Source organism: Toxotes jaculatrix, chromosome 12 (genome assembly GCF_017976425.1).
Source record: "Toxotes jaculatrix isolate fToxJac2 chromosome 12, fToxJac2.pri, whole genome shotgun sequence".
In the NCBI taxonomy this organism is placed as follows: Eukaryota; Metazoa; Chordata; class Actinopteri; family Toxotidae; genus Toxotes; species Toxotes jaculatrix.
Window position 1 is genome coordinate 13,964,163 of NC_054405.1, and position 12,407 is coordinate 13,976,569.

Here is a 12,407-nt window from a genome sequence, read left to right on the forward strand (position 1 = left end):
GTGATATTTTTCACTGTACCAATCAGTCAACCAAATATACACAACCTTACATTAACACGCATGCACGCTCAGAAATTTTGAAATTTTCTTTTTTTTGACAACAATTATCATTTTTACATTGAACAGATAAGATGTCCTGTATGAGACTATAGTTAAGACATTTAGAGCAAGGTAGATAAATAATTAATCCAAATCTTTAACATCCAGGTAAATTCAAAACATTATCCTATTGTGATTCTGTTCACTGCCTTAAAGTCTGTGATAATGCATCTTAGACTTATTTTATGACACATCGATAAAGTAAAACAACCTGCATCATCATAGAATTTTTCTCTACAAAGTTCCTTATAATTGACAGATCTTGCTTACACTTACTGTACAGCTCTCTGCACTGACACTGATGTAAACCAAAACATAAAAATGCATCTTCAAATACTATCTGACTAAGGACTTATTAACCTGCACCATTTTCAAAAACAAATCTTAATAAGCACGCCATTTGTTTTTGAAGCAATTTTGTCATTGTGCATGTTTACTCTTGTATTTTGGCCTGTGGTGGTTGGCTACTCGTTACAGCGATAAACCCTTTTTTGTTGAGAAACTGTTCCAGCATGAGTAACTTTAACTTAAGGTGAACTCCTTAAAGGCAAAATCTGGCAAAAATGAGTTAAAGTTTCCAATCCATGTGATGGGACAGTGTGGTGGCCATTATTTAATGTGTACTGTCAGATTATCCAGTAGATGATGGAGTTGATCTTGGGGCATTTGAGAGTCTGGATCAGTTCTGTGTGAATTTTCAGGGGAGAGAGGAATGTGATGTGGCACTGCAGTGAATTTGTTCTTATTTGTTGAGCCCGTTGACATTCTCAGGAACGAGGCCTTCCATGACAGCACGCTTTGACTCCAGGATCTGCAAGATCAAGACAAAGATCCTCAAACTAACCAGCCCACTGCCACGCACATTTTATTCTGAAAATATCTCCATAAAGTCATAAAGACATACCAATTTTTTACTTATTTTAACAATCATTCATAGAAAGTTTGTGAGTACAGATTTCAGTATTAGCCAAACCTTCTTCTATATCCGGCATTATTTCTAATAGTGAATGTTAATCAGTACAGACTGAAGTTTCTTAAAAAAACAACACAATCCTCTTCTAAGTGAAAAAATGATAATGAAGTACTGAAAGATAATGATAAGGGTAAAATCATGATTTGATAGTGCACTCACCTGGAAGTTAGCGCTGAGGCCGATGATGCTTTGCATGTTTGTACTGTAGTAACCCAGAACATATTGTCCACCTAGCAGAGGGATCCCATCTTTATCCACAGATATCTGCAACAAAACACACATGGCTTTTAATGAAGCCTGCAGTCATGTTTTATTTTCACTGTAAACAGTTTCTGAACATAATACTAAAGCCTCACTTTCACTTTACCTGTATGACTTCATTTGTTTCTGGCAGCTCATCCTCTCTGACCCAAACAAAGGTTTCATAGTCGGACGCACTCTTGAATCCCACCTGCAGGACAGCAACCCCATGAGTTCAGATCTATTTTTTATTATATTGTTTTAGTTGTTTGCCCCCCAGCCCAATTTCTGCCCCACTACCTTGTACAGGCCAATCCAGTCCCATGTGGAGGACATGAAGTCCTCTTGGACAGTGTAGTTAAGAAGTGCATCCTGATCAGCGCTCCATACACCCACAGGAGAGATGTGCACCAGTGGTGTGTCAAAGCACTTCCTCAGCTGTGGGAAAAACAAGAGGAGTTTTAACAATGTAGAGAAACTCCTTCATTTAAAAGTTGCATCAGAATGAAAGATGCAAACTTCTATATATTAATTAACAGAATTGCTCATCACAAAACAAAGTCCTAATGCCCAACAATATGTCTGCTCTCACCTCCAGACTGAAGGTTGCAGTGACAGGCTTGTGGTCACTGACTCCATAGCTCATGTCACTGCTGTATTTATCCTGGGTGACGAGGATTGGATACTCATCTTGTCCATCATCAGTAGAAGTTGACGCCTTCTCATCATCATCCTCTGATGGCGGGGTTTTGGGTTTGATGCGCCAGAGGATCCGATCTGTCCAGGCCGGTTTCCTCTTCTTGCCACTGAGCGAAACAAAGGCAAGTGTTGATCCCGCAGGTTGAAAATGAGTCGAAATCTCTGCTTGTAACGCTTACCTGATTTATCACATATCCATTTGTGTCTATCTGTTTCAACCTAACTAGCAATTCTTAGACAGAAATATTGGGAGCAGTGCTATTGAAGAACACAGACTAGACACTCAAACACACACATACATGCCATACAGAGTTACACATTACCTACAGAGTAGCATGCAGTGAAGAGATGATGGATGTCAGGAGTGAACAGTACCATCTGACATGGTATTACAGCTCATGTCTACACACTTTCACTATAAAAAGCAACGCATACATAATGCAGGAACAAACAGTGGGGTGCTGGGTGCAGGAGGCAGCTGTCTCAGGTCTAATGAATTTGCAGATCAAGTCTGAAATTCATGAAGGTTATTATGTTTACTAAACCCCTTTGTGTTTTTTTTTTAAATTTATTTTATTTATATCAGTGTCTCCAGATATTTTGTGATTGTATCCTAAGTATATAAGAGCCTGTCAGGGCATATCTATGGAGACACCCACCTTGGCGGGTCTAGCTCCCTGTACCAGGCCCCCAACCAGACAGAGAGTAGCCCCCAGGTGAGGGAGGTGAGGAGGAGGAAGAGAGTGGTGCTGCAGCGCTGTAGGGGTCTGGGTCTGTACATGGTTAGGGGCAGCGCCACAGTGCTCTTTCTGAGAGAGATACATACATGGTGCTAGTGTCAGGAATGGATATGACTCACAGAAAGAGCTGCTCCCAATTTTATCTACACTTCAAGGTTTACTGCTTTGGCTGCTTTGGTTTCCTGTTTAGTGTGTCTCAGGGGTTACATGTTTAATTTCAGCTAAAGATGGTGGCAAAAGCTTTGGGGAAAAAGGACATATGGTGCGGTGACTAAGAAATAAAGGAATGTGGGGCATGCAGCACAAAAAAAAAATTGCGTGTCTTACTTAAAACCAAACCATGTCTTCGGAGAGCTGTGCAAAATTCAAATGGAAACAAGAACACAGATGAAGTTTGGGTGCATGTTTGAGAAGTCAGTCAGAGATGTCAGTACGTAATATGCTTGTTTGAAGCTCATTTTACCTGGTGTCATAGGTGTCAGAGTTACGGTCAAACTTGTAAGTGGGATTAAAATGTAATGGTCCTTCCTCAAATTCCTGCAGGAATGGTTCCTTCTTCTTCATCATGATAAGCTACAAAAAAAAGTATAAGTTAGCAAATGTGCATGATTGTGTCTGAGTGTGTGTATGTGTGCTTTTGCTCATTTCAGCCCATCACCTGGTCTTTGCTCCAGAGCAAATTTAGACGTCCGCTGTTTATGGATGAGCGGAGAAAGTGCAAGCCATGGTCTGCAATACGGAAGTTCAGGTCACCAAACCAGAACACCACCCTGTGAGAGAGGGACGGAGGCTCATTTTACCTGCTGTACAAGAACCCTCAGTGTATGTATTTCATAGTGCAGATATGTGCATGCTGACTTGTGGTCCAGGATTAGTGGGGTGTCTGTGATGTCAAAGTCTTGGGTCTCCAGGATGTACTCAAACTCATCAACACGCTGCAGAGCGTAGTTCATGTGAGCTGCTAGGTGGCAGTTGAGGAAGCACACCATGTGGCCATAGAAGGAAAAACGCACAGACACTGCTCCTTTATTACCCTGACACAGATAAACAGAGGAGGAGGAATATAATATGTGACCTGAGAGATAAAGTGGATTTCCAAAGAGTTGCATTTTGTGTTTAAAGTCACTTAAAAAAAACTTTCATAAAAAGTAAAAGTGCAGATTCATTTTACTGCTGTATTTACAAGAAAATTGTAGAATTTAAAAAATTCTCATAATCCCCATTTTAACCATGAATAAAAAGAATGATTCGATCAGATGATGTTTTTTTTCTTTAACCTGGTTTATGGATTAAGCCATTTGCCTTGCAAGTGTTTGCCCCAGTGTACTAGTTTTACCATTGAGTGTTCTTTGTTTGTGATTTAATTCAGTCAAAGCTGTTTGCTGTACATTCCACTAAGCAAACACAACGGGCCTTTCATAATGTCTTTAAACTCTACAGCATCTGATGCCAGTGGGGTTCTGGGTGTGCCAAATTTGACAGCGTTGTTGTCTGTGAGGTTCAGGGCTAACCAATGCTCCCATTGTGATTTCCTACCCAGTAGCCGAAGATGCCAGTACGAGTGTAGGTGGTCTGGATGTTTCTGATGTAGGGAAGGTGAATCTGTTTGGCAAAAAGCAGCAGCAGCAAACCCTGCATCCTTTCTGATTTAACCTAGACACAGACAGAGATAGGGAGGAGTTCTATCAATTATTTTCACATTTGTTCATTTGTTTTATAATTTAATATTGTCCTTATATTCCTCCTCTAATTTTTTTGATTGAGTTTCAAATTATATAACTAATATTGTGAACTGTAATAGTGCATTACATATGTATATGTAAATATACAGCAAAAACAGAATATACTGAATAACAGAATATAGTGCATTAAAGATACAACCAAATACAATGAAATTGTATGGTTATATAACTTTTTCATACTTTTTTTTTGAACAGCAGTCTTCAGGATTCTGTTATTTATACTACCTGTTAAGCTACACACATTTCTTCTTATTTATACTAACCCTCACACAATTTCCCTTTTCCTCCCTTCGTCTGGTCTCACCTTGACGAATCCTCTGGGTGCCAGTGTTTCCATGAAGATGTGGCTCCAGGAGTCCTCCACTAACAGGTCTGAGATGAACCTCACAGGGGTGGCATTCACCTCCTGCAGGCTGACACACACCAACACCAGTGAAAAACAAATAGCGGCGCAGTGACGCCTGTAACCCTGCTGCTTTGGCCCAGTGTGACAAATTAAATTCCACTTTCCACATTTTTTTTTGTTGCTCACCCAATCACATAGAGATCTGAGGGGGGCTGGACGTCTAGTTGCAGCAAAGAAGTGACGTCTTCAGGAGGCTCTGCTGTGGCCACATTCCAGGTCACCATGTGCAGCCTGTCAATGGGTGTTTTGGGTTAATGACAGTAACTGACCAAAGTGTTGGAGACATAGAAAATCTTGACAAATATCAGATTCATTGCCACATTTCCCCTAAAGCTTAATCACTAACTCAGAGTAAACTCAGAGTTAGAATAAACTCTTGATTTTCTCAGACAAGTCAAACACTTCCTGTGTGTGTATGATGTCTCTCTAATCATGTGTATGCATGAGTGACCATATGCATGTGTAAACCTGAATGCATCTGTGGGAATGTAGCGTCCGCAGAGCTGAAATGCTTCATCCAGTGTGCGGGACATTTCTTCACCAGCTTCGTCATCAGAGCTCAAGTCCTCTATGCAGGTCAGCAGCTGGGACAAACGCTGGCGAAGGAGCATCTTGGACCTCGAGCCCTGAGATGCTGAGCTGCTCATGCTGTCTGAGCGCACACGTGGACTGTCTGTCAAGGGGTCCATCTTTGGATCGTAGACTGACAAAAAGGTCTTCGTGGTATTAGCTTTGTTACCTATCTGTCCTACTGGTCAGGGAGGTTGTTTAAGATTACACTAATAAAAAAAAATAAAGAGGCTGTATTGCAAGGGCAAGAAAGTAAAATCCAGTGGATAAAATGCTTTTAGCTTGATTCCTCCTCAGACTTCTCTGGTTGGTTTGGTTGCAGCCATTTGATGAGAGAGGCCTCCACTCTGCTCAGGCCACTGGAAGTAACATGAATCGTTTCCTTGTTAGCCAGATCTCTCTGCATGTGCTTCAGGCAGCTTCTGTTTTAGGTTCTCCAAACTGTCCAGGATGGAAAAACTCAAAAAGCCCAGGGTGAAGTGCCTCTGTGTTGGTGTGGTCCTTTCTGTGGCTGAGTCCTGTGTGGTCATGCAGCGATGGAGCAACGATTAACAAAGCAGTCCGGTCGACTCAGGAATGTGGGCGAGAATGAGTCCGATTTGGACTATAATCACTGGCATGTGAACGTGTGTGTGTGTTTGTCTTTGAGTGTGTTGCAGTCAGAGGGAGAAGAAGAGGAGGACCAGAGGCTGATCCTCTCATCTTTGTGAGTATTGTTGCAAGACTTGGGCAACTGTTCAGATCCCTAAGAGGTTTACTACCAGCATTTTCTCCATCAGCTGAGTACACTGAACAATGCATGCAACCCCTCAATTACAGCCATGCATTAGTGAGGGGGGACATCAGTGCACAATAGCATTAGCTTCTTTTGGCCTCTCTACTAATATGGGTGAAAGGTTATCTTAAAACAGTGGGGGGTTAAATGGAGTTTTGTAAGCTTTGACACAAATTTTTTTTCTCACATAACTGAATTAGTTTAATTCTATTGTTGCAGCACAGTTAAAAGTGGACAAATTATGTAATAGATTTGGAAGTGCATAATACATAAGGCAATCACTTACTCCAAAACATTCAGCCTAATACTTAATTGTATTTAGATTTCAAAATCATGAATAAGGTGAAATAATACTTTTAGCATCAGATGAAAAGTTTAGTTTGGGAGTTAAGCAGCCAGAATTGGAAAATGTGTTGTTACCTAACTGCCTAATTTTTAAAACACTTTATATGAGTAAAGAATATTAATTAATTTTATAAGGAAATGGAAGTGAGCTTGGAGCAAAGAAAGTACCAGAAGAAAGTGCACTTTTAAAAAAATGCTAATCTTTGTTGCCCAAGTTCTCCCTGCCACATCATGTAACAGTGTCACATGCAGAGACTTAGGGCACATTCTTTAGTTAGCAGAAGTGTTAAGTGGATAACCGACGGGGGTTCACTCATCCAGCGAGAAATGATTAATGGGAGACTATTTAAGTTTTATCACAGAGCCCTGCAGAGACTCAGAACCAGCAGCCAGAGAGCTTGGCTGAAATTTATGAAGGTTAGGCAATTCAGAGGCTGTACAGGAGGGTTACACCTACATACATCCTTTGCTGCCTGAAGTCTGTGCTTTCTTTCACTATTACTTTCATCACTTTTTTTATTTCTCTCTCGTTCCAGGACAAACGAGAAAAAGAAGATGGGAGAAAAAAGGTGAGAAGGTACTGTTCTTACCTGCACTTGTCTCTCCCACCACTTCGAAATCTTCCAGTGCTCATTTTCTCCCCTGTGGACAAACACAAACACACATATGCCTAAACAAACTGCAAACAAACAGGAGGCACACATACCAAGCACAATAATAGACTGGAGCCCAATGAAACAGACAAAGCTAAACCTGACAGGGATGCCTGAAAGTCATTTCTGAAATGGCTTTGTAATCATGTCTAATCACGGTTAGCTTCATCCACGTTAAAGTGACAATGCCCTGAAGGTCACATGTAAAAAAACAGAAACACTTTACTTGAGAGCCATTTTAAAAACAGGTTTTCAAAAAGTCAATCAAAAGGTTCCTGATGTGTAAGAGTGATTAAATTGTTTAGACAAACTGCCACAAGGTAAATATCAGGCTGTGGGGTCATAAAATAAAAAAGAAACCCAAAAGGTCTTAGTGAAAATAAGCCAATAACACATACTATAGGAACACTGCAGAGTATAAATATTAATATTCATTCAAGTATGTACAAATGAGCATGTGGTTGTCCTGTGTGTCATTAAAATACAAACCAGAAAAGCAGTATAGCAGGTAGCATACAGTTTGTTTTTAGAGCTGCTGAGACTGAGGTTGATGAGAGTGAACCAGAGCAGTAAAGCTGCACATTGTAAATCATGAGGTTTAGCATGCATAAAATCTGGCAGTTTTTGGCAATAAAAAATTGTCATTGTAATCAGATATAACCCACTGAGTCCAATATTTGTTGGATATTTTTCAAACCCTATAAATCCATTGACTGTCCAGTATTAGTGTTCTTCGACCCTGCAGGACAGTTTTACCTGTTTACGACCTTTAAGAGGCATCATGTCTCCAAACCAAAACACTTTTACACAGTAACGCTATTGTTTAAATATAGTAATAAGCCGTAAATGAGGCATATCTAGCAAGCCATATATTGATTATGTCAGACAGTTTAATATTTGTGTCAAGAAGAACAGTACTCCCTCATATTCAGATAGATGTGTGAGTATTGGTCTTTCTTTTTAAAGTACCTGCTGAAAACTAAAAAAAAAACAAAAACAAGCCCCACCATCATCCATTCACTATGGTACCTTTCTCTGTGTGTCTCTGGTGCTGTGTCCGGAAGAAGCTGCAGACCCCGTGGGCACAGATGACGAAGATCTCCAAAGGGGAGTCGAGAGACTGGATCTGCTTTCCTGTGGTGAGTCCCGTTGTTCGACAGTTTCTTTTCTTTTTGGTTCCCTCACACTCTTCTCAGCTGTTCCCCTTCTGGGTGCAAGGTCCCACACACAACCTGCTCTGGACTTAAAGCGTAACATCGGATCAAGCTATTATCCCAGGTTGGCTAAGAATCCAGTGAGAAAGAATGATCTTATTCATGAATGGACATGTCTGTTTATTGAATGTCACCATGACGCATGGCATTTGTTGCATTAAGGCCCTCTTTGTATGTTCATAAATAATCCTTTACTTTCTTAACAGTATGGAATGTGTAGGGTGCTGTTTTATTCTATGTGGAAATACAGTAAAACCTATGATTTCTAAAGAACAATGACTGTGGACAATGTTATAGTGGTCTAAAAAAATTACAAATTTTACTAATTTAAATGAACAAAACTTACATATTGGTGTTAATGAGAAAAGAGTAGTTGATTACACTAAATTTCTGAATAACGTTTTACAATGTCCTCATTTCAAAAGTATAGGGTACAGTCCTTCATTGTTGCTTTAGTGTTGGAGGTGTATGAGTGACTAAAATGTCTTTGACTGTCTATATTGGTGGGGGAGGGAAGCTGGCCAGCAATCAAAATAATTCTCAGGATTAGTTAGCTGTCCTTTACCTTTATGTTTCGTAAAGGTTTGTTAGTTCAAAAGATTTCCCCTCAGACATCCACAAACTGTGCAGAGTCTCATCAACATCTCACAAAATGTGTAGCAGATTTCTGTCCTGGCTCCTCTTCTGCCTCATAATCAGGATTTAAAGTAATCTTTGCCATCCAAAGCCTGATTAATTTTACCCTGCCTAGAGTGTTTGTGTATGTGTGTGTGTACTTGCTACTTCCTGCCACAAGGGGCACCAAAGATAGATTCAGATTCAAATAATGGTGGCCTTCATTAACTTTTGCAAATTTTAGTGACTCCTACTTTGTAAATCCTTTTTATATGGATCTATATATATTGATATATTCATTTAATGCATATGTATTTTATATATCTATCTTTGCTGTATGCAGTTATGTTTAATTGCTTTATAAAATGACGAATGCTTATGATATAACCATTTGTCGGGATCTACAGTACAGCTCTTCCATTCAACAACAGCATGAAGTGAAAATAATATTGTATAAAAAAGTGTTGGAATATTTAATGTCCAATGTCCGTCAAAGCCTCTTGCATTCCAGCATCATTTATTTTCCACATTAGTGGATATTTGCAAAACTGCCAGACATGTGAAACTGCCTAGTTATTTCTTCCAGTTCTCCTAAATCCACCAGTAAATTGCTTTATTTTTGACCTTACTGATATATTAATTCTAAAAAAGTCACATATTTCTAAGCCACTCATATCTTTTAAATAACTTGATTTTCTGTTCCAATTTTCAGAATTTTCTATGAATGTAGGAAACTTACATGGATTTTACTACAAGTCTAATCCACCCAAAAACCAGTACTCCTCTCCTTGCCAGCCACAATGGTAATTAAGTGAGGGAGATCTTTGCTTTTGTTACAGTACATTCACTGCAGTTTAGAAAAACATTCAGATCAAGATTTAAGTACAGTTGCTTTGCTTCTTTTTATTCATTTCTTTACGTCTCCAATGTACAGTAGTGTTATTGGAAGATAAGATGACAAAAAGGCACAAATTCACAATAAAAGAAAGAAAAACAGGAGACAAGTTAACAGGAGTGAGAGAGAGAGTAAGAGAGAGAGAGAAAGAGAGAGATTTAACGATTTAAAAACAGTTTGGGACTGTGGAATCATTTGGTTTCATACTCTGATTATAAATCGAGGAATCTAACAACAGATATCTATGAGATTGTCTCTGTTAAACCATGTTCTCTCACAAGTTCGTATGGTGTCTTCAGGCTCTTAAAATGGATCTACTGTCAGTATCTGTTTTCAAAACAACCTTTTTTTTCTGTGTAGCTGTAAACTTCAGCCTTTCAGCACCCTGTCGAAGCTGCTCCTAAATGTAGAATAATTTCCCCTCGACCTCCATCACCAACCACAAGAGGGCAAAGTCTAACTCGCACCAAGGCTCCACTCGGGGGCCGACACCATCAGCTAATTATGCGGATCAATGAACTGACCCAAGCTGCCGTTATATGTTCCTTTTCAGTGAGAGAGGCGAGTGTAGTTCAGAGACTGACAACAGAGGTACAACAACATTCAGAACAAAAATATATATTTATACACTGTCCTGCCAGTGAGACATGGTCCCTGTGAGGGAAGAACGTGAGAGGGGGAGGAAGTAGTGAACAGGGGTTTTGCTTCGCTTTTAATTTCCCCCCCCCCCCCCCCCCCTCCAACACACAGCAACTCAGCACTCCACAGCTTAGCTGGAGCTTCCTAAAATCTGCAATAAAATCATCTCTAACAATATGTAAGAATGCATTGATTATGTCTACAGCTGACAATACTCCTCAAAATGTCTTATCAGCGCTACATTTCAGCAACTATAACTCTACATATCCTCCCAGTACCTCTGTGAGAGCAACCTGGGCTCTCTGTGTAATGCTGAAGATTTAGCAATGGAGTAAGAGGATCAAGTGTCAAGAGGGTGTGCTGTATGTTTGGCAGGACAGTCTGGTCTATATATATGTGTTCATCTACATTAATTTATTTGCTATTTACAAAGTCAATACATACAGTACATCCACAAATCTCCATGATTCAGTTGGTAGCCCCATCACAGACAGTGAGTGAGATGCTTGATGGACACAGAGAGAGGTGGAGGGGTTAGACATCCAGGGACAGTGTGTTTTCTTTAAAGAGGAGGCAACAGAAAACCTCTCACAACCATGGGTCTAGAAACTTAACCTGACAGACATAGACATAGACATGAAAAAGGTGCCACAAGATGGATAAGAAGAGTAGATTTTCACAATAAATTTCACCAAGGCAAGTCTGAACTATTATACTTGAAGACTTGCCAATAATTCCCAGCGCAGTGTTTAATGGCCTTTAGAAAAGAAATATGAATTTGGATTTATTGGCTGCTGTGCTTCAGCTTTAAACAGATGACATAATTGTAGAGGGTAATGATCGCACAGGGACGCTGCTCAAATGATGTTTCAATGTGAAAAATAAATATGTTATATTTCATTTATTGGAGATTCAAAAATGATCCAGTTTAAGATTAATTAAGTCATTAATGCAAAATGTCTCCTCTTTCTTCTATGCTAAAATCCAGATATGGACCTCAAATGAATCAAACTCTTGTACGTAAAGTGCTTTTAATTATCTACTTCTCTTGATGGCAGTGTTATGGCCATGACACTGTTTTTCATTATCAAAATGTATTAACTGTGAATGACCTGTGTATCAGCATTATAGCAGTTGCCTTTTGATGTTATCTGTTGCTTGCTCTTTAAAGATTCCACACTTAAATTATGTGGAGGATGTGAAATATGCGATGGATGGAAAAGAGGAACATAAAGGTGACTGAGGACAAAAGAGGCCAAACAGACATCAACAAGAGGAAGTAGGATAGTGCCTGTTCTTATCACACCTCTAACTCCATTATGTACGTCCTCCCTTCTTTTACCCAGCCAGCTCACCCAACTCATGCATATACCGAAAAACCACACTATTACAAATAACAGTCTGAAGAGTCCAGCGGGAGAAAACCCGCCTTATCCATAGACAGACACAATAAAACCAGCATTTAATAAATAATTAACCACCCTAGACTTTCAGCTTGGATTCTGCTTCACTTGAACTGTTGTAGGGACAAACTGTAGAGCAAGATAGATTTGCGATGATAAAGGAGAGACCAACGTGTCATGGTAGTTATTGCTATCGCTGGATAAGTCCATTTATCCACTGGAGGAATGACAGAATGGGTGACGGGGCAGTAATTGATGCAGATTGCGTAAAGTTTTACTTTCAAAGAACAATTTATCTACCTACAGCGAGCGCGTGGAGCTGTATATCCTTGATGGCTGATGTTAAAGTCGCCGCCATGATGACAAGTTTTGCATTTCAAGGATGAGAAGCCTGTAAAC

The 12,407-nt window shown here is 39.8% G+C and overlaps 1 protein-coding gene and 1 long non-coding RNA gene across 2 annotated transcripts in view; one reads left to right on the forward strand and one right to left on the reverse strand.

Moving 5' to 3' along the window:
- Nucleotides 1–841: 841 nt before the first annotated feature.
- inpp5kb (inositol polyphosphate-5-phosphatase Kb) lies at nucleotides 842–8,499 on the reverse strand. Its single transcript, XM_041050964.1, is given in 15 exon segments — nucleotides 842–910; nucleotides 1,232–1,336; nucleotides 1,440–1,523; nucleotides 1,613–1,750; nucleotides 1,905–2,118; nucleotides 2,671–2,820; nucleotides 3,215–3,324; nucleotides 3,410–3,521; nucleotides 3,610–3,785; nucleotides 4,288–4,404; nucleotides 4,798–4,906; nucleotides 5,026–5,130; nucleotides 7,180–7,231; nucleotides 8,272–8,421; nucleotides 8,424–8,499. Coding segments are annotated over 15 exon segments (1,767 nt in total).
- The window catches only part of LOC121190328, a 35,073-nt gene continuing 26,071 nt past the window's right edge, over nucleotides 3,406–12,407 (forward strand). Inside the window, exons 1-4 of the long non-coding RNA XR_005894970.1 lie at nucleotides 3,406–3,573; nucleotides 4,822–6,175; nucleotides 7,126–7,158; nucleotides 8,307–8,381. This is a non-coding gene — a long non-coding RNA (uncharacterized LOC121190328). The remainder of the gene's footprint in view (nucleotides 3,574–4,821; nucleotides 6,176–7,125; nucleotides 7,159–8,306; nucleotides 8,382–12,407) is intronic.